General features: G+C 36.7%; 1 protein-coding gene across 1 annotated transcript in view; it reads left to right on the forward strand.

The window, feature by feature from the left end:
• The window catches only part of Ubxn4 (UBX domain protein 4), a 54,185-nt gene that overhangs the window by 5,434 nt on the left and 25,826 nt on the right, over positions 1-22,925 (forward strand). The window contains exons 2-6 of the mRNA XM_063259011.1: positions 5,256-5,358; positions 8,912-8,940; positions 9,714-9,832; positions 11,274-11,451; positions 18,104-18,197. Coding sequence (XP_063115081.1) covers positions 5,256-5,358; positions 8,912-8,940; positions 9,714-9,832; positions 11,274-11,451; positions 18,104-18,197 — 523 coding nt within the window. The remainder of the gene's footprint in view (positions 1-5,255; positions 5,359-8,911; positions 8,941-9,713; positions 9,833-11,273; positions 11,452-18,103; positions 18,198-22,925) is intronic.

Genomic DNA, 22,925 nt, shown 5'->3' on the forward strand with positions numbered 1-22,925 from the left:
CCTCCATAGTAAATAACAATTTAGTAGAAAAATAGATATCTTGCTTGCCTAGCATACTGAAGGCGTTGGGTTCAATCTCCGGGAGCCCCCACTTCCCACACCAAAGTATGTATTGGACACACATGTGTGCATGTGCACACGTGTATGTGTTTATATTTATAATCTGAAAGTCTCAATAGTATACTTTGATTCATAGAACAGTTCAAGTGGGAACCTTTTTAGGCAACTTGTATGCATGTTTGTATATATATGTATATATTTTTATTTTCTGAGAGACTGGGTCTTGCTCTGTTGCCCAGGCTAGCCTGTTTTCTGCCTCAGTTTTCCAAATAGTTTGGACTATAGACACATGTCACTTGGCTTTATTTAATGAAATTTTCATAGGTGAATTAAATAATTCGTACAGTTGATGTCAGAGAGTGTTTCTACTTAACGAAGCAAATTAACATATTTTCTGTTGTAATTGTCTAAAAGAAGCAAAACAGAATGATTTGGTTTTAGTAGAGTAATTTGACAAAGAGCTCAAGCAAAGATGTCTGTCTACTGATCACTTTTGTGAAGCTGATGAAAACTTTTTAATGTCAGACATTAATGCCTTTTTGGACTAATATAGAACATGAAGCATTTAAGTTTGAGCAGCTGAGATTTTTTAGGCTGTATAAGGCTGTGTAAGGGTGTGAAATCTGCTTTAGCGTTTGTGCTCAAGTGTCTTTGCTTTGACACTGCTGATACCAAGTGCATTCACGTTGAATATTGCTGATACCACCAACGTACAGTGATTTCTCCTAAAATTTTAGGAGCACTCAATTTGATTGAGTGGCTGAGAATTTAATTTTTAATTTAATTTAAACCTAAGATACTGAATTTAGCAATGACTAATCCCATAAGTGTTCACTGATAGCTACATGCATGACTGTCCCATTCCACCTGATGGAACAGTCATGTATGTATCACTGGTAGCTTAAGCTAGCAGGAACATAGTATGTCCTGAATGTGTTGAGGAAACTCACTGAGTTGAGAATTCCATTCAGTTTTCTACTCTTTTGGCAAAGCTGTTGCTGCCGCCATAAGGCTATCATGGACTTAGACACTGGCAGCAAAGGTATGTCTTGGGATTCCAACCAAATGATTAGGGAATGGAAACACCAACCTGTCAAGAAGCAAAGCCATCCTTCCAGCTACTTGTGTAACATTCCCATTGAGGGCCAGGGATTTAGCTCAGTGGCCTCAGTGCCTGCCTGGCAAGTACGAAGTCAAGAGTTCAGTTCTTGGTACAAAAAGAAAAAAAAGAAGACGATCATAACATTCCCAACAAGATCCTGCACAGGATTGATTCTCAAGCCTAAAAGTATATTTTTTGGCTAAGCCTGTTTTTCTCCTTATGTTGTATTTCTGAATAGGTAGTATAAGTAGCACTACTGAATATCCAGTTGTGGAAGTCATCTTTGCCTTTTTAACTCTTAGATTTCTCTTAGATTGCTGCCTTTATTCATGACATTTTTAGTTCCACAGTTCTTTGCATACACGTGTATTCCTTCTGTTGAGTGAACTTTTCTGGCTATTGGTGTGGTTCAGCCCTTTTATTCTTTAGGGCTTATCTTAACTATCATCTCAGAGAAGGCTTCCTTGTTGGTTTCTGTCATAGTAGTTTTACTACATGTTTATAATTGTATACCTATTAACGTTTTTTGAACTGTTAGATTTTAAGCTCTGTTGCTGGACGTGGTAATGCAAGCCTGTAATCCCAGCACACAGGAGGCTGAGGCAGGAGGGTCATTATGAGTTTGAGGCCAGCCTGAATTGCATAGTGCCATCTCAAAAGAAAAAAGATTTTAAGCTCTGTGAAGGGCAGTGTTTCATTTGTTTTGTATTTAATATGTAGCCAATGCCTAAAACAAAACTGAGATAGTAAATATGTGAAAGAATGAGTGAAAAGAATTCACAGAGTATGTCATAAGAATGTTCCATATAGGGGCTGTGGATTCTCAGAGGCATAAGTACCTGCCCTGCAAGCAGGCGGTCGTGAGTTCGATCCCGCTACCGATTTAAAAAAAAAAAAAAAAAAGAATGTTCCATATAGCTATTTTCTAGGTTGATTGTTGAATCATTTACTTGGAATTTCATCATCTCTTCTCACCCCATGGTCTCTGAAGATGCTTTCAGAATTCTCACTTGCAAGTGGTAATCTTCCTTTACTCTGCACCTGAGCATCTGGGAGTCTGCCAGAAGAGGTGTTCTTTTTGGTCCTGATCTGTGGGTACGTTCTATCCATGGTCAGATTCTCAAACTTTTATCACTGATATTCCTTCATCTCATCTCACACAAAATACATTCAAATTCACAGCATTAGACTCAAATGTAGACAGGCCAAGACACATACTACACTGTACCTCACATTTAGCTATTCATTCCACAGAATATGTACTGAGTGCTTACTATGCTAAGTACTTAGTGTATTTCTGGTTCTTTTGTAGGGATTTTGTCTTTTGGTAATAGGGAAAACAGTCCTTGCCCTCATGCAACATTCTTTCTGGTTAGGGGAAAAAGAAAATAATGTAATTAAAACACATAATGTATTAGAAAGTGTTAAGTAATACAGAGGGAAAAAAAAAAAGTAATACAGAGGAAAAATTTGAATATCTGTCATCTAGATCTACATATGGAGATTAGGGAGCTTTGGGAGTGTCGGAAAAGTAGTTTTCGGGATTAGATTTAGAGATTAGATTAAATTAGGAATAGCTTTACTGAGAAAGTGTTAATTTGAGCAGAGATTTAACACATTTATAATGAGGTCATAATTCATATCTCTTGTTGTTGGGTGGCCCTGATTTTTTTTTTCTTTTTCATTTTTATCCGTACCAGGGATTGAACTCACGACCACACACTTGCAAGACAGGCGCTTATGCCGCTGAGCTAAATCCCCAACCCCTTTTTAAAAAAATTTTTTTTTGTCCTTTTCGTTTTTACTGGGCCCTGATTTCAACATGTTACATTCTTGCTAGTTGAGCCACTGATGGTACATATATTACTTTCCCGTTGGGTGGTGTGAAACAGTCTCGTTAGGTGGTTTCAGGCTATGCAGTGGACAGTCATGCTTGTACCATGGGTAGTTCAAGCCATTGGGAACACATTAAGGGAATTAAGAGCTAACCATGTAGATAGAGTGGATTTTGATTAATGAACTTAATTTGTTCAGTGATTCTGGAGAAGGTGGCAGTGATCATACTGCAGTTTGCAAAAAAAATAAAAGCAAACAAACACAAAAATTTGCAAGACATTTCAGTTTGTGAACCAAACTGTTTGAAAACAAAAGTCTTAATGAACTAAGGTACCACTATATTTGGAGGAAGAACATTTCAAGCAGAGGAAACTAGTACCAAGGCTATAAAACTGGGATTTTTTTCATATGTGAAGAATAGAGAGGAATTGCAAGAGATTACTGTTTAGGGAAATGCATTTAGAGAGGCATTTGGGAGCCTGATGTGTATGTCCCACAAGACTGCTACTTTGAACTTTGGTTTTACTTTGAGGAAATGAAAGAAGGATATCTTTGCTCAAATTACCCAGCCTATGTTTAAGACCATAGGTACTCATCACTGCACTCTCTGCTGAGGAAGAAAGTACCAGTCGGTAAATAATGACCTCATTTTTGTAAAATAAAAGCTATCTAAAAACATTGTTATTTGTTTGTTCTTTTGGTACTGGGGATCAAACTCACGACCTCATGCTTACCAGGCAGTCACTGTGCTGCTGAGCTACCTCCCCAACATTTTTTTTTTTTTTGTCTTTTTGAGTCACTGCGGTTCAGGCTGGCCTTGGGCTCACTTTGTAGCTGGTCTCGAACTTGCAAAGATCCTCCTGCTTTAGCTTCCCAATTGCTGGGCTTACAGGACTGTGCCACCTCACCTGGCTCCTAAAAACATTTTTAAAGACTTTCTAAATTGATAAAAGTTACTCATCTTTGAGAAAGCTCTTACCTCTGCTAATTTTAGAAATTCTTTTCCGTGATTTAAATTGCCCTCTGCCCACCAATAAGTGGGCAAAGATTATGAGAATCTAGATATGGTTGTAAACTTGAAGCAATCTTTTGATAGGTACCACATTAAAAGAATATTTTTTGTAGAATATATATTAAATGAACAAGTTGATGAAATTTGACCTGTCATCTAGATCTACATATGGAACATTTCCAGTCTTCCATGTTGCTCTTTGGTACCTACTCTTGTGCAGTCAGTACTACCTACATCTTTCCTCATTATGTTATAGCAAGGCACAGCTTTTACAGTTAGCATATCTATAGTAAAAGGCAAGTCCTGAACTACAAACAGAATTGAACTTACCTCTGTAGCTTGAAGGAAGTTTGGTGATTAAATGTTGCTATACTGAGATGTAGAACACAACAGAAAAGTGGTACGTAAAAAAGATTGTTGCACTTTAATTTTCTAGCCCTATGTACAAAAACCAAAATAGGTACTATACATTTCTTTTTGTCTTTTTCATTTTTATCGGTACCGGGGATCGAACTCACGACCGCCTGCTTGCAAGGCAGGTGCTTATGCCACTGAGCTAAATCCCCAGCACCGGTACTATACATTTCTACCCATGACTTGTTCTTTTTTTTTTTTCTTTAACTTTTTATCGGATCGAACTCATGACCGCTTGCTTACAAGGCACGTGCTTATGCCGCTGAGCTAAATCCCCAGCCCCCCATGACTTATTCTTGTGATGCATTGGGAATTATAATTTGGATGTCTCTTAGAAAAATGAGTGGTATTATGAATATTGCAATATATGGTTTTTCATTGCTTTTTTTTTTTTTTTTTTTTTTTTTCTTTTTTTTGAGACTAGGTTTCCTATGTAGTTCAGGCTGGTCTCGAACTTGCAACCAACAATCCTCCTGCCTCAGCCTTCTCGAGCACTGGGTTTATAGGCATGTGCTACCACTCCTTGCTTCATTGCTCTTTATTATGTGAACAGAGTGTATCTAATTTTATGGAAAAAATTTTTTCTTTTTTTTTCCTCCTGTGGTACTGGCAAGTGTGTGTGTGGGGGGGTTTAATTCAGGGTGTCATTTGTTAGGCAAGCTTTTTACTGCTGAACTACATTCTTAGACCTGAAAAGATTGGTTTTCAAATTTGGTAGAAATAGTGTTTGTGAAATTGTACTCTATTTGAAGTTTGGCTTTTCTAGGGAAAAGAGTTTATAATCAACAAACCATGGCTTTATGATGTAACAATCCTTGAAATGTTTTTCAGGTGATGATGAACAGTCTATACAGATGGCTGCAAGTTGGGAAGATGAAAAAGTGACTGAAGCATCTTCAAATAGTTTTGTTGCTATTAAAATTGATACCAAAAGGTTTGCTCATCTTTTAACTATTTCATTACTTCTTTTGTTCTATAATTTATGGTCTTTGGTTGTGATTTGTGGTATACTCTTACACTGTAAGAATGTTGATGTTATGTTTGTAAATATCTATGACATACTGAGAGCTGTATATTGCTGAAAACTTTTCAAGTTTTTATAGATTACCAAACAACTATGTGACATGTGCTAATCTCCAGTTTCTAAGAACTTGGAGATAGCCAAAAACATTGAATTGTGTTGAATACTTTGTAAACTGAGTGACCTGTTTACTCATTTGGATTTTTCTTTTCTTTTTTGGGAGTGGTGATATTTGGAGACAGGGTCTGTCAGTGTTGTTGAAGCAGGTTTTGAACTCATGCAGCTCAGCCTTGAATTTGTAGTAGTACCTCAGCTTCAATGTTGGGATTATAGAGGTGCCAGTTTGCTCAGCTCCACATCCACTCTTATTTATGCCATGTAATTTTGAACAAATAAAGTCATATCACTTTATCCAAAAATATTTCTGTGTGTTGCTGAAGCATAAAGAGTAAGGTTTTTTTGCTGGGCATGGTGTGCTGTGCATACCTATAATCCCAGCACTTGGGAGCCTGGGGCAGGCCTTGTTGCCATGAATTTGAAGCTGGTTTGGGCTGCTTAGTGAGTTCAAGGCCAGCCTGAATTGCATTGCAAGACCCTGTCTCAAAAAAACAAGACAAAAGATGACATTAAGTTTTTAACTTAATTACAGTGCTTCAAAAACAATCACAGATCCTTTAGTATCATTAATCAGCCAGTGTTCAAATTTTCAATTGTCTTAGCAGAGTCCTAGTTTTACTAATTAGTTTTTTGGTTCAGGATACATCAAGTACTATACTATTCATTGTGATCTCTGAAATCTCTTAGTCTTTGAGCTTCTCCTTCATCTGTTTTTTTATGCTATTTTTTTGAGAAACCAAATTATTTGTTTCTCTGTTTAGTTTCCTATGGTCTGGATTTGTTGATTATAATTGTTAGTATATCATTTAGTTTGTTCTTCTGTTCTCTTATTTTCCTGCCAAGATCTTTATATCTTCTATCAGAAAGTTATATTACTTATTGTGTCTGTTTATGATGTAGCAGGCATTGATGATTAATGCCTAAAAATATTGATTCATTAGCAATTGCATAATATTCCTGGCCTTGATATTGATAGTATCAAAATGAACAATGTTTGAAAGTCACTGTCAACATCAAAATATTAAATTTACCTGTAAGTTTGTAAACAATTTTATTTAGAACTTTTTCACCTTAAGCTGAGTGTGTTAGTACACACCTAAATCTCAGCACTTTGGGAGGCCAGAGGATTACAAGTTTGATACCAGATGGGTCAGTTTAATGACTGAGCCTGTCTCAAAAATTTTTCAAAAGGGACTAGGAATTTAGCTAAGTGCAAAGGCTCTGGGTACATAAATAAAAATCCTCCAGTGCTAAATAAAAGTAAGTAAATGTAAATATTGTATTAACACCAATACCATAAAGCAAACCATAGAGCAGCATGTTTCAACACAGCAGTTTTCAAACTGCATATTTATCAGGAAGTGAGTTTTTGTTGTTATGTTGGTTTTTTGAAACAAGACTTACTATGTATGAAATGCAGGCTAGTATCATATCTGCTATATAGTCTAAACTAACTGCAAACTTGCTGTTTAAACCAGCCCTAAACTCTTAGTTGTTTTACCTCATTCTCCTGCATGTTGAGATTATAGGCATGTCCTGCCACTTTGGCTTTGTTACTGTTTGGGAGGACTGAAGCTTGAACCCAGAGCCTTGCACATGGTAGGCAAGCACTGTACTAGTGATCCAAAATCCTGGCCGTGTAATTATGTCATACCATTTTCTGCATATTGTCTTTTACCTTCCCAGAGGCACTTTGGAGAGTTGTTAATGCAGGAAGAATAAATATTGAGGTTTATTTGGAATGTAAAAGACATGAGAATTTCAGAATTTTTAAGGTTACATATAGATTGATTTATATAGCTTTCTTTTTTTTTTTTTTTTTGGTGGTATTGGAGATTGAACCCATGACCTTTGCACTGAGCTAAATCTCAATCCCATTTTTAAAAGCTTTGTATTTTGAGACAAGGTCTGAAGTTTTTGAGTTTCCCAGGTTGGATTCTAATTTATGATCCTCCTGCCTCATTTAATACCATGTAATACTGCTATTACAGATTTGTGCCACCACAGCTGGTTTCCTAGCATTTTAAAAAACAAATTTCTTGAGCTGGAGATTTGACTCAGCAGGCGTAAGTGCCTGCCTGTCAGGCATGAGGTCCTGAGTTTGATCCCTGGTACCAAAAAAAAAAAAATTTTTCTTTTAGCAGATGCATGAGTATGCATTGTGATGTAGATTTGTTTTTATTATATTCTGCCTACTAATAAAATTTAGTGTTACGAGGTTATAAAAAACAAGTTTTGTTTTTTGTTTTCTAAGAGAGGGTCTCACTTTGTATTTCTCCCTGGCCTTAAACTCACTATGTAGCCCAGACTAGCCTCAAATTCATGGTAATTCTCTTGTCTCAGCCTTTCAAGTACTGACATCACAGATGTATATCACTATGCCCAGCCTGAGAAGTAACTGTTATTTATCATATAATAAATAGTGTTATGGGGACATTTGTGTGTGTCTTGGTAGTAAATGCATCTGAAGTGTAGAGTGGTTATTTCTGAGATGATAGCATTCTTTTTTTTTTTTTTTTTGGTCTTTTTCTTTTTTATCGGTACTGGGGATCGAACTCATGACCACACACTGGCAAGGCAGGCACTTAATGCTGCTGAGCTAAATCCCCAGCCCCGATGATAGCATTCTTGATAAACATTTTTCTTTATACTTCCCTATATTTTCAGATTTTTCCATGATCATATTGCATATTTAGAAAAAACTTAAATTCTTCTTGGAAGCATTAATTTGATTCTTAGTATGATTAATCTGTATTGATCATTGTCTCTTGGTGATATTATAAAGTCTTTTCTTCCATCCTTGATCATCTAGTTGATTTCTCAGGAGGAGCCAAATTAAGAAAATACATTTTTTCTGCCTTTTATAGAAACAATAGCATTTGATATACTTTTCTGTTTTTTATGATTATATGAATGTTGATGGATATTTAGTTTGTTTGTAATCCTTTGTTATAGGGTATTATCACATGCACAAGTTAAGTTATAGTCATTATGTCATCTTACAGTTTAAAATTTTTAAATTAATTAATTTTTACAGTTTAAAATTTTGCTTTTAGATGTAGTTGCTGCCAAGTAAACATTTAGATACTCTATTTTAGCTGCCAAATCCAGCCACTACTTTGTGGATTATAACATAAATTGTTCTTTACTCTGAAAATCATAAAAATAACCACCCCTCCCCAAGTCTTGTGAAGAATTATACTTTTCTCCTTGCAACTGATTGGTGATACAGGAACTGGTAGTTTGACAAAAGTATGTGTGATTGGTACAATAAATTTTATTAAAACAACTCAATATTTGGAAAATAGGGCATTCATCTAGTAATTTTCTTTTCGATTTTTTTTTACAGTGAAGCCTGCCTGCAGTTTTCACAAATCTGTATCCTTTCAGTGAAGAATTTGTTTAAATATAGATATGCTATATTTTTACCTTTCTTTTGGCTCATTAAATTTAGTAATTGTTTTTATTAAGGAAAACATACTCTTTTTTGTACAGACATCACATTACAAAGCATCCTTTGAGAAAATATGTTGTAGCTTAATGAGAAAATAGAGGATTTTTTTGCTTTTTTTTAAAAATGAGAATATTGAAAAGCCATGTGGAGCAGTTTTGTTGAAATGCTAGAAGTAGCTGACAGGGGGAGGGATTTAGCTCAGTGGCATAAGTGTCTGCCTGGCAAGCGCGAGGTTATGAGTTCGATGTCTAGTACAAAATAAAAAGTAGCTGACAAGAAGCAGCTGGTAGAAACTTAGGATACAGAAGAATGTAGTATATGATCTTCACTTAAATAGGTTATAAATACTTGTAAATGATATGGTCTCTTACATGTCACACACATTAGCCATGAGCATAATATTATAGTAATTGAAATTATTTATAAACTTGGGGCTGGGGATTTAGCTCAGCGGCATAAGCACCTGCCTTGCAAACAGGCAGTCGTGAGTTCGATCCCTGGTACCGATAAAAATGAAAAAGACAAAAAAAAAAAAAAAAAAGAAAAGAAAAGAAAGAAAGAAATGTGTTTAAAAAAAAAAAAGAAATTGTTATATTATGAAATTCACAAAAGTAATTTGTTTCACTTTCATGTCAGGATTTTTTTTAAATTATACTTTGGTTTCACATTAATTGTTAGACTTAATTGAACTGTACAGATCCTGTAGTGTGTGTTCCATCCAGTTTCTTTATTGGAGACAGTGGTATCCCTTTGGAAGTAATAGCAGGAAGTATTTCTGCAGACGAACTTGTAATGAGAATTCACAAAGTCCGACAGGTAAGAATAGAACTGTTACTTGCATAGATAAAGGAGAATGAAGTTGGGTGTGGCAGTATACAACTGTAATCATAGAATTTGATATTGGAATGTTTTAGAGATTGTCTGTATATTCAGGAACCTGAAATACCATTACAGTTAAAAAGTACTATAGTAAATATTGTCTTCCTGGAATGCTTATTGTGTTTAGTTTTTGTTTTGAGATGGGAGCTTAGGTTGCCCAGTATGGTCTTGAACTTCTGGGTTCAAGCAGTTTTTTTGCCTTTGTCACTTGAGTAGCTGAGACTACAGATGTTACAGATATATGCTAGACCACTTGGCTGCCTAGATTGGTTTTGAAAATAGCATTATGAAGAAACAGATGATGCCAAAGACTGGAGGGACTTCTTTTTGCTTTACTTCTTACTTCAGCCACATAATGCATATCACCATTAGTTTGTTGCAGGAGAGATCTGTTGTCACAGTAAAACTCCAGCTATACATTGTTTGGCATATTTTAAGAACTTCACAGTTTCTCACTTCCATGCACTTATGCCATATGGCAGTATAACCTTGTTTTGTAACTGTTCTCAGAGTTTTAATTTGAAGGGACATAAGTAGTGTGCTTTAACAAATGTTCTTATATTTTTGCTTGCATGCAGTTGAATTCTATAACGTGATCATGTCATGTTTTTTGTTTTTGTTCTTGGTACTAGGAATTTAACTCAGGACCTTGTGGTTGCCAGGCAGGTGCTTGCAACACTGAGCAGCATCCCTAGCCCTTGATTATGTCATGTTTATGAGTATGTTTTTTGTTTTTTTTTTTTTCTTTTGAGACAGGTCTTGTCATGTATTCTAGGCTGGCCTGAAACTCGCTATCTAGGCCAGGCTGGCCTTGAATTTGTGGCAGTCTTCCTGCCTCAGCCTCTCAAATTCTGGGATTATAGACATGGATCACCCTGCTCAGCTATGATTATATATTTTAGAACCATCCACTTGAGAGTTTAGTGTACGTCCCTTTTTTGTTGAATTTTCTAATTTTTATTCGTTGTTTTTGAGATAGATTCTATATATGTAGTCCAGGCTGACCACAAACTTGCTATGTAGCCCAGGCTGGTCTTGAGCTTGTGATCCTCCTGCCTCAGGTCCCTAGTGCTGTGATTAGAGGTGTGCATGCCCAATTTGTCTTGTTTTTGTTTTTAGTCTTATTGAAACAGGGTCTCACTATGCAGTTCAGGCTGGATTTTAGCTCACTTTGTAGGCCAAGCTGGTCTCAAACTCTAAGCAATACTCCTTCCTCAGCCTCCCAAATGCTGGCATTACAGGCGTGTGCCACCATGCCCAGCTGCATGCCCAATTTGTACTTTTTATATAAATTTACGTAACTCAAATTTTGCTCTCATCTGCTTTTAAAAACTTACATTTTTTATGTTTACTAAATTCTGACTTGTTTTCTCCATAGATGCACTTATTAAGAGGTGACACATCAGTGGCAAATGGCAGCCAGTCCGAAAGTTCAGTGTCTACTCCGTCTGCCTCATTTGAACCTAATGACACTTGTGAAAACTCTCAAGCCAGGGATGTAGAGCTTTGCCAGACCCCCCTTACCTCTGCTGATACAAAATCAGATACTGTAACAGGTAATTGTTGGTGTATGTTGTAGAGTGTAATGGAAATAGTTTTTCACTTCATTTTAAAAGGCATGGGTTAATATTTTGTTATTTTTGGGGTGGAAGATTGAGACAGTGCCTCAATATGTAGTTCAGGTTGTCCTTGAACTCTATCCTTCTCAGCCTCCTCACCATGCCTAGCTCAGAGCATGGATTAATATTTTAAAAAGTAAAGAGCTGAGGATGTAGCTTAGGGGTAGAGTTCTTGCCTACTATATCCAAGGCCCCAAAGAAAACTTAAAATATATTGTATGTTTTTTTCCTGAACAGTTATTTAACTTCAAATTGGGGTTAAGGGGCTGGGGATTTAGCTCAGCGCCATAAGCAACTGCCTTGCAAGCAGGTGGTCGTGAGTTCGATCCCCAGTACCGCTAAAAAAATAAAGACAAATTGGGGTTAAGATTTTAGAGTAGTCCTAACATTGAGTGATAGAACAGGAGAGTCATTGAATGTGCCCTTCTTTCCCTGGTAGTGTACAGTTCACAACAGTTGGTTTGTACTTCATCGAATGTCACTGTGACATTTAGAGTTCTGTAAATCTCCCTGGCCTAGAGGATTTTGAAAGATTCACATGAATTAATATGTTTAAAATTGTTTTTTTTTTAACTGTAAAATGCTGTCCACAAAATGGAAGTCTGTTTTTGAGTGGGGGTGGGCTGTCAAGACAGAGTCTTAGATAGTTTGTGCTGGCCTCAAATTCCCAGCAATCCTCCTGCCTCAGCCTCCTAAGTGCTGCGATTACAGATGTATACCTCCATGCCTAGTTAGTGCCTTTTTAAATTGGAGTATATGACTTTTACCAATTTTGGGAAGTTTGGCCTGTTTTCTTTCCGGATATTATGTCCCTTTTTTGCTTGTCTTAGTGGAGCTAATTACACATCTAGGTGTCATGGTACTGTTCCATAGGTTCATTTTTTTCTATATTTTTTTTTCTTTGAATTGGATGATTCTGTTCACTGTTAATTCTGTTATTAATGCCATCTAGTGGATTTTTAAAACTTGACAATTTTTTTTTTTTTTTTTTTGGTCTTTTTCGTTTTTATCGGTACCAGGGATGGAACTCACGACTGCCTGCTTGCAAGGCAGGTGCTTATGCCGCTGAGCTAAATCCCCAGCCCCGATATTTTTTTTTTTAATGATTGAATATTTATTCTTCTGGTTTTTTTTTTTTTTTGGGTACCAGGGATCGAACTCATGACCTCACACTCGCCAGGCAGGTGCTTTGCCACTGAGTTAAATCCCCGGCCCCTGGCATGTTTATTAATAATAGGATTTCTAGTACTTTCTAACTGTAGCCTACTTTATAATAGCTTGATTTATAAGAAGTTGCAAAAGTTGTACAGAGTTCCTGAGTACCCTTTATTTACTTTTTATTTCATTATTATCTTTTTGGTTTTGTTTATGTTTTATTTTGTTTTGTTTTAAGAGTCTCACTGTATAGGTTGGGATGGCCTTGCTCTGAACTTATTGGGTAGCCCAGTCTGGACTTGAACTCATGGCGAACCTCCTGCCTCAGTCTTTCAAGTGCTGGGATTACAGATGTGTGCCACCATGCCTGGCCTATTGCTGCATTTTAAACTGGGCATCCCTTAGGGGCTGGGGATTAGCTCAGTGGCATAAGTACCTGCCTTGCAAGCAGGTGGTTGTGAGTTGATCCCCAGTAACGATTTAAAAAAAAAAAAAACAAAAAAACTGGGCATCCCTCAGACCTGCAGTCCTAGAATTTGGGAGACAGAGGGAGCACTAAGATTAAAAATTTCCAGCCCAAAGCAGCTTGGTAAGAACCCATCTCAAAGATGACCTATGTGTGTAGCTTAGTATAGAAACCCTGGTTTCAGTTTCCAGTACCATAAAAAGCAACAACAGAACTTGGTATGGTTGCCAACAACCAGTACCTGGAGGCTGAGGCAAAAAGAAGGATCTCTGCAAGTTCGAGGCCAGCCTGAACTACATAGTGAGTTGAAGACTAGCCTAAACTCTGTAGTAAGAGTATGTCTTTAAAAAAAACCACCAGCCAACAACAACTTAACACTTACATTTTAAGCAGTTTCCTTTACTTCATTAAATTATATAATCACTCTTAAAGTCCTTGTTTGTTAGGTCTAGTAACTATTTCCTTTCAGGGTTGGTTGGTTTGCTTTTTTAAACTCTGTTTCTTTGAAAATGCATCACTTTTTTTTCTCTTTGTCCTTTTTCAAAAAATTTAGAATAGTGTCTTGTACTAACTGTTGCAGACACTCTGAACTCTGTTACACTCTTGGAGTGTTGATGATTTTGTTTTAATAGGCTGTTAGCTTGCTTAATGCAATTGAAAGCTCTGTTTTACCTGCCGTGAGAAGTAGTACTCATTTTAGTCCTTTTTAGCTTTTTAAAAAATTTCTTTACAGAAATATTTAAATACGTTATAAAAGTAGAAAAAATAGTATTAAAAACTCAGGAGTCTGTTGCCTGTCTTCAACCATTTAACATATGGCCAGTATAGTTATTTCTGCCCCCACTTTTCCTCATTGCTTCTTAACTATTTAAAACAAATCTCAGGTGTTGTCATATTGCTGTGTAGCTTTAAAATGAAAGAAGAAATCTTTTAGGGTCATTTGTTTGTCTTTTAAAAAACTTTTTTTTTACTACTAGGAATTGAACTCTGGACCTTGTGCTTGCCAAGCAGGTGCTGTACCACTGAGCTATATTCTTGCTCTTTAAAAACCTTTTACTATTGTCTTAGTTACTTTTTACTTGTCACTGAGACTAAACACCAGACGCCCAAAGTTAGGGAAGGAAAGGTTTATCTCTTAGAGTTCTTGGAGGTTTCAGTCCATATCAGTTGGCTCCAAGGCAGTGTGGCATGGTGGGGCAGCCATTCATAGCCACTGCAGACAGCTAAAGCAAAAGCCACACCTTCATTACACTATATCCTGGCCTTACTCCTGGGTGGGCGAAACACATCACCAATCCAAGTGGGAGACAATAAACGAATCACAAATGTAAGATTAAGTTATGCGGAGTGAATGAGGCTTTTGGAAGGGGGGGACATTTAAATAAACCACAACTATGGGATTTGCAGGCACTTTTTTTTTTTTTTTTTTTTTGGTACCGGGGATCAAACTCAAGACCTTGCTCTTGCCATGCAGGTGCTTACGCCACTGAGCTAAATCCCCAGCCCTGCAGGTACTTTTAAATGCAAAGAAAATAGAATAATAAACCCATTGTATTCATTATCTAGTTCTAATAATTTTCAATATTTACTCAGTTTTTATTGTGCCTGTGCCATCCTTTACTATCATCCCTATCAAATGAAGCAAATCTCTGTTATTTTGTTATTTCATCTTTTAAAATGTGTTAGTATCAAGCCACGCATGGTGTTGCATGCTTGTAATCCCAGAACTCACTCAGTAGGCTAAGGTGGGAGAATCACTATGAGTTCAAAGCCAGCCTGGGCTACATAGTTTCAGGCCAGCCCGAACCATGTGATGAAACCTTGCCTCTAAAAAGACCAAAAAACCCCAAAAAACGAAAACAGAAAACCAGTATCTAAAAGATATGAACTTAGAAAAATAACCACAATTCCATCACCAAAGCTGGAAAACTGAAGCATAATTCCTTTTTTTCACATCAGTTATCTAGGGCAGTATTTATGCCATGCTTTTTTCCAGTTTGTTTGAATTAGAGTCCAATATATTGTTATTGGTTTTATAGTCATTTAATGTGTAAATCCCTTCTTTAACTTCTTCTTGTAGGTTTTCTTTCCTTTGGTTTCAGGGATCAAACTCACAACCTTGTGCTTGCCAGGAAGGCTCTGCTGCTGAACTATATCCCTGGCACCTTCCTTAATTATTTAGAATTTGGAATTTACTATATCCCATGATGTTTTGTTTGTTTTTTTACTTCCTCTAAATTGCTAGTAAATCTACAGGTTTGATCAGATTTAGGTTCCCTTTTTATTACTTGTTGACAAGACTAGTTTAGATGATAATGTGTATTTTTATCAGGATATTGCATACTCGCTGATAATTCAATTGTCTTCTTAAGCTTACAGTAGAAATTCCGTTGGTAAACTTTTCATTATGTTGGGACTTTTATCTGCTGATGTCATTTACTGAATCTCCCTCCCCGTCTCCACCAATCCAGAACTTTTCATTCAGGAACTGACAGTTAAATAATGTTATTAAGCAGCTATTAAAAAAAATAAGCTATTTCAAGTCAGGAATGGTGGCTCATGCCTATAATTCCAGCATTTGGGAAGCCAAGGCATGAGGACTGAAAGATTTTTGTACCATTTGACCAACTTTGCATGGCCCCATCTCTAAAAATAATAAAAAGGCAACGATGTAGATGGTTTGAGGGCCCTGCTAACACCTATTTTGTGTTACTTGTACAATTACAAATACACATTGTACATCTTCAAGTCCCTTATTAATAAAATACCAAAAACAGAGAATTCTGTAATATACCATTGGAAGTCTATTCTTTGGTTATGGGTCGTAGATCTACCCAACTAAATTACTATCCAGAACTTTCTTTCCTCAGATTGTTCATATGATATCTTTTGAAATTTTGAGGGCTGGGATGTAGCTCCGTGATAGAGCTCTTTTTTTTTTTTTTGGACCAGGGATTGAACTCATGACTGTACTTGCAAGGCAAGTGCTTATGCTACTGAGCTAAATCCCCAGCCAATGGTGATAGAGCTTTTGCTTAGCATGAGTGAGGTCCTGGGTTCAGTCCCCAGGGCTGCTGCCTCCCCACCCTCAAAGAAAAGATGATGAAGAAAAGTTTTGGTAAATTTGTTACTGAACACACTGTAGCTGCCAATGGTTACCACTTCTTAGCCAAGGATTGACTAGAATGATGTGCCTATAAATGTGGGACAAAAGGTTCTGTGGAAGCTAAAAACTCTTAATTTATTTTGTTTTGCTGGAACCAGGAATCAAACTGAGAACTTCACACTTGCCAGACAGGTGCTGTGCTGCTGCTCTACATCCCTCTCCACCACTTTTTTTTTTGAGACAGGGTCTTGCTATGTAGTTCAGGCTAGCTTTGAACTCACTGTGTATCCCAAACTGGTCTTGAACTTGCAGCGATGCTCCTGCCTCAGCCTTCCATGTACTGGAAGGCGAGTGCTGGGGTACAGGAAAAACATTTAATTTTAGTACTTGATAATTCTCAAGATGTAAATGTTCTCACTGTGAGTGATTTTAAGCAATTTAGATGATAACACTAAATCCAGAGGCAGGAAAAGATAGGCTTTGCCTGATAATAATTACTTCTACTACTGCTATAATAAATGAAACATCTATCATGTGCCTGTCTCAAAGTCCTGAGCATTTTACTTATTTTAAAATATATTTCTTACAACACTGTAAAGTTATTGTTTCCCTATTTTGCAAATGAGTAACAGAGAATTTTAAGTAATTAATGGAAGTTGAACTGTCTTTGTGGCTTCATAGTCCTTAGTTTTCCTAAGTTCATAATTAGAGAAGAACCAGATTGGTGGCAAGTGGTAAGGAGGACCATGACAGCGGCTGTAAAAGGAACCAATTCCAAGGCCATAACTTCCTTTTAGGGTGGCCAGCACAAAATTCTATCCTTTGGAAATTCTTAGAAGAATGATGGAAATTCTCAGAAGAATGATTTTACATATATATATATAGATACACACACACACACACACACACACACACACACACACACACACACACAAAGAGGTTCTCTCAGGAATCACTGTAATCAGCAAAAGCAGATTTTTTTTTTTTTGTTTTGGAATCGGGGATTGAAATCATGACCTCATGCTTGTCAGGCAGGTGCTTATACTGCTGAGCCAAATCCCCAGCCCCATTAGCAGATTTTGTGGACCAATATTAAGTCTACAGAGTTACACCCTAGACCAGACATGGCCTTGAAAGTAACACTGTCAAAACCATAGAGCCATGTGTAGCTCTTTTAATTAAAATTAAGTACAATTAAAAATTTTAGCCCTTAAGCTTGCAGTAGCCTCATTTTAAGTGCTCAGTAACTATATGTAGCTAGTGGCTAATGTATTGGAAGCACACTTCCTGTTCTGCACTGCTCTTGAGTAAAGGTTACTTGTGACAATTCATACCTCTTGCATGGCTGATGCCTCTTGGTGTTTTATCTTTCTTTGTTTTGATGAACTTCACTTGAGTACTCACCACCCTTCTACTTTATGTTTTATCCACATACAAACTTCAGGTTTAATAATTGCTCATTTCTTAATTTTGCTCTAAGGGGAAATACGTAATATTTAAGAAATGATACTACTAAAATGTTATAACCCAGGGGCTGGGGATTTAGCTCAGCAGCATAAGCGCCTGCTTTGCAAGCAGGCAGTCGTGAGTTCGATCCCCGGTACCGATAAAAAGGAAAAAGACTAAAAAAAAAAAAAAAAAAAAAAAAAAAAATTATAACCCAGAAGCTTTGTATCTTTTAAAAAATTGTTTTGAGACCAGCTTGAGTTACAAAGCCCAACGCCAGCCTGAACTGCATTAGTGAGACCCTGCTTCAAAACTATGGGGGAAAAAAAGTTATATAACAACAAAAAATAATTGTATAATATATTGTGTGTGTGTCTTTCTCTCCCTTTTTTTTCTTTATTTTTTTTCTTAATAAGGAGGAGAAAGCTCAGGCCATGCGACTCCCTCTCAGGAGCCCAATGAATGTTCAAATCAGAGACCTGCAGAAGACCTCGCTGTCAGAGTGGAAAGGTTGGCTCTAATTTTTGCAAGCATTTTTTTTTTTTAAATGCAGTGTTTTTCTTTCATGCTAAAATGATACAAATGAACTCTCAGAATTCTGGGTTGAAATATTTGTTTGCCTGACCAACTTAATTTGTATTGATAAAAAATTACATTCTAGGGGTAAAACTTTCCGTATCTGCAGTTGGCAGTCAGTTGATTTCTGTTCTGTAGTCTTCTGTGCTGTGCCTCTTTATGTTATATGAGCGAATGGTTAATCAGTAAGCAAGAATATTTTTAATCCTGTCTTTAAAACATTTGGTGTTACATAAAAGCCTTAAAAATTTCTTAAAGGATACTAAAAGGCCCTGGGTTCCACCCCTATTATTGCAAAAAAGGAAAAAATAAATCCTTAGAGGGACTTGATACTTTCTTGTTCATAGAGATGCTTTTGGGGAAAAAGGATTCAAAATCATTAATACTATGAGATCTCAGATTTGGTAAATATCAGCTTTATTTTATTAAAACCTAGATTGTGGTTATTACTGTTGTGGCACAGCTGGGACTTTGAAGAAAGAAAATACATCTCTCACATTGATAAGAAAAAAGTATAAGGATGGAAAAACAGCACTAGGCATCTCAAGTTTTCAGCAGCTCATCTTCTTTTGTTTCTTTTTTTTCTAACACCAGGCCCATCAGTATACACTCTGAACTGTACTATCCTGGGGTGAACTGGGAGTTAGAAATCTAAAAAAAGTGCTTGACAACAAGGCAAAGGGAAAAAAACAAAATTAGTAGCCTTTTTTTGAAAGGTGTGTTGGGTGCCAGCTATATAATTGCAGTGAAAAAGGGAAGATTCTGTTACTTTGCTAAGAGAATGTCAGTTGCTATAGCCTGTCTGGTTCTGTAAATACAGCATTTTAAATTAGGAAGTGGTTTTTTATGTAGACATTCTGGGGTTAATGTGTTATATTTGATATAATGAAACAAAGACACATAAGAATGTGTACCAAATATAGTATCTGTGAAAGGATAATTATGGATTCTTTTTCATTGCTCTGATTTTTTTCTGTAACTCTGTTTTGAGGCTGTCATATTTTCTTCTTTGAGCAGTGTTACTTTTATAGTGTATCAGGACATGGTAGGTCTACTGTTACTTGAGAGTCTATTTATTCTGAGAGTCTTTAAACCAGAGAAAAATTTAAGGTGCTCTTGAAGATAGAGACAAGTAGTTTGTCTTTTCTTTTTTATCGGTACCAGGGATCGAACTCACAACTGCCTGCTTGCAAGGCAGGTGCTTATGCCACTGAGCTAAATCCCCATCCCTGACAAGTAGTTTTCTTAAAGCAAATTCTGTTTGAGTCATCTTTATGGCTTGTGTTTAGATGTCCCCACAAAGCATCATGCTGTCATATGTGGGGCTTTTTCAAAGGTGGCTGGATCTAAAGTGTGTGATATTGGGATTAACTCATGGTTCAGTGCTAGAATCAAGGGCACAGGGGTTTAGACTGTGAGTGCTACTTGCCCTGAGTATCCTGGATAAGATATAAGGGATAGAAAGAGCTGTGGTCATCCTTTGCTTGCTTTGCTACCTTCTGCTTGCCATGACTGTTTCTCTTGTGCATTGCCCTTCTGTCATACCACCTTGCGTTGAAATCAACTGGCTATGGACTGAAATCTCTACCAACTATGAGCTAAATAATCCTTTCCTCCTTTAATTTTGAGTGTTGAGTATTTTGTCTCAGCGATGAGAAAAATAGTTCAGACAGTCATTACTTGAAATATATGTGAGCTTTGGCATTTTAAAAGAGATACAAATACTAAGCTGGATGTGGTGATGCATTCCTGGAATTCCAACATTCAGTAGGCTGAAGCAGGAGGGTTGTACAAGTTTGAGAGCAACCTGGGCCACTAAGTGAGCTCGGGGCTAGCCTGAACTGCCAAGTGAGACTATCTCAAAAATACAAAATGTAAAAGCAAAAACTATAAAAAACAACTAATTTTGAAATTGGATGAAATGTTGACTAACTTGATAATGAAACAGTTTTTGTTGGGAAATTACTTTTTATTCATAAGACAGTCTTTGAAAAATCTATGCATATGGTCATGTAATTAAAATCTTACATAAGCACCTTAAATTCTTGCTGCTGAGATTAATACATTAGACTCAACCAGCCTTTACAGCTTAGGTTGTAGTACTAAGTAATTCACAAACTGTGATCGTGCATTTTTTTGTCTGAGGTCATACCCAATTTTAGAAATCTTGTTTCTTTTGTGGAATCTGATTTATTGACAATGGGAGGAACTTGTAACATCTACCCATGTATTATTTCTATCCCAAATAGCCTCGTAGCTCATCACTTATACTCTTTAAGAATTAACCTTCATCATGGGGCTGGGGATTTAGCTCAGCGGCATAAGCGCTTGCCTTGCAAGCGCAAGGTCATGAGTTCAATTCCCAGTATCAATTAAAAAAAAAAAAAAAAAGGATTACCTTCATCTTCACCATCCCTACTAGATTCTGTGATGTTGTTATACCTGTGTCTAGCCTAATTTCTTACTATCCTCTGCAGGGTTGTTGGACCCTAGCATAAATTGAGTACCACTAGTTTCCCTACTTCACAAAACTGAATTTTTCTCAGCCTACAAAACTTGAACCCATTAGTCTATGTAATCTGGTGGTTTAATCAGATGTTTAAAAATTATGTAACACCAGCTTGTGGCATAGGACTGTAATCCCAGCTACTACTAAGAAGGCTGAGGTAGGAGAATTGCATGTTTTAAGCTAACTTGGGCAGCTTGGTGAGACCCTACCCCCCAAATCAAAACAAAGGGCTGGGATATAGGTTAGCACCTTTTTGCTGCAATCTCCAGTACCAGAAAGAAAATTAAAAAGTAACACTAAGCTCTATAAAAGCTACATCCATACATTTTCCTGTTACCTTGATGATATTCTGAAACATACCTCAACTGTAGTAAAAACAGCCTTACTAAGAACAGTGTCACACATCTGTAATTCTAGCAGTTAGGAGGCTAAAGCAGAAGGGTTACAGCAAATTTGAGGCCAGTCTAGGCTACGTAGTGAGTTCAAGTTCATTTGGGCGTACATAGTGAGATATTGTCACAAACAAAATGAAACCCTTAGCCTATAGCAGAATGCATTAGTAAGCATAAGATTCAAACTTTCGAAATAATACTTTAGTTTGAGAGGTATTTGCAGAGACAGTGTTTTTGGAAAACTAATTATTTCACACTAATTTTTGCCCTCTCCCCCCGAAAACCTAAAAGCTTGCGTTTTTTACCCCCTTATCAAGTTTCAAGGAAACTTAACTTTGTTGGAGGAAACGTTAACTAAGACAAACTGATGTCAGTTGGCTTGCAAACAGCCACCTTTTAAAGTAGAGTGAGTAAACTTTTTCAAAATGAAAGTGATTTAATTATGAAGGGTTTTTTTTTTTTTTTTTTTTTTGTACCAGGAATTAAACTCAAGACCTTGAGCTTGCCAGGCATGTGCTATGCCACTGAGCTATATCCCCAGCTCTATTTTTTTTTTTTTTTTTGTGGGGGTGCCAGGGATCAAATTCATGACCTTGTGCTTGCCAGTCAAGTGCTTATGCCACTGAGCTAAATCCCTGGCCCCCTTATGAGGTTTTTATTGGTACATTTTATATACATAACAACATTTACCATAGGAATTTGTACTTGTACCTGATATATCTTGCTGCTTTTTTCCCCTTGCATTTCCCTCCCCTTCAAGACCTCTTTCCCTCTTTATTTACAAGCTTTGTTTGCATTTTTTCCTTTTATTTCTCATTTTTCCTTGTACCTTCCTCCCCTCCACTGTTCCTCTTCCCATTGGAACATTGTCTTCCATTTCACAGTATCTATTATACATTTTGGTTATTACTACATTTTCAGTTTCTCACATCAGAGAAATGATGGTATTTATTTATTTATTTAAATTCATTTTCCAAATCCATTTTTTTTCAAGGAGAAAAAGAAAAAAAAAAAAAACTACAACAAAATTTTAGAACACATCAGTCAGGGGACCACAGTGCACATTGTCATCCCCAAATTATTCATTCACTCAGAGCACAAGGCATCTGCATTCAGTTGTCTGAACAATACCAACACAAATCTTTCTGCTCAGTGAAATCAGAAAAATCAGTGGTATAACTCTCTTAATTTTTTATATACATACACATAAATTGTTTCTTTCAGCTGCTCACAGAGACCATGTAATGTTTATACATATGTGTCTTATATATTTCACTAATGAATATGTTCTCAAGTTGTATCCATCTACCTATAAAAATTTCCAGTTTATCTGTCTTTATGGCTGAGTAGCACTCCATTGTATAAAAATACCACATCTTTTTTATTCATTCCTCAGTTGATGAGCATTTAGGTTGTTTGCAAGATCTGGCTATTACAAACTATGCTGCTATCAACATGGGTGCATATATATCACTGTTGTATGATGTTTTTAGTTTTTTTGGGAAGATACCCAGAAGGAGAATAGCTGGGTTTAATGGGACCTCTAGTCCTGGATTTTTAAGGAATCTCCAATGCTGATTTCCACAGTGGTTGTATCAGTCTGCATTATGACCAACAGTGGAGACAGGTTCCTTTTTCCCCATAACCCTTCCAGCATTTGTTATTGCTTGCTTTCTTGGTAATAGCCATTCTTTCTGGGGTGAGGTGGAATCTCAGTGTTGTTTTAATTTACATCTCTCGAATGACCAGTGATGTTGAACA

This window comes from Cavia porcellus, unplaced genomic scaffold (assembly GCF_034190915.1).
Source record: "Cavia porcellus strain 051 isolate PalLab524CR breed Dunkin Hartley unplaced genomic scaffold, mCavPor4.1 scaffold_12, whole genome shotgun sequence".
In the NCBI taxonomy this organism is placed as follows: domain Eukaryota; kingdom Metazoa; phylum Chordata; class Mammalia; order Rodentia; family Caviidae; genus Cavia; species Cavia porcellus.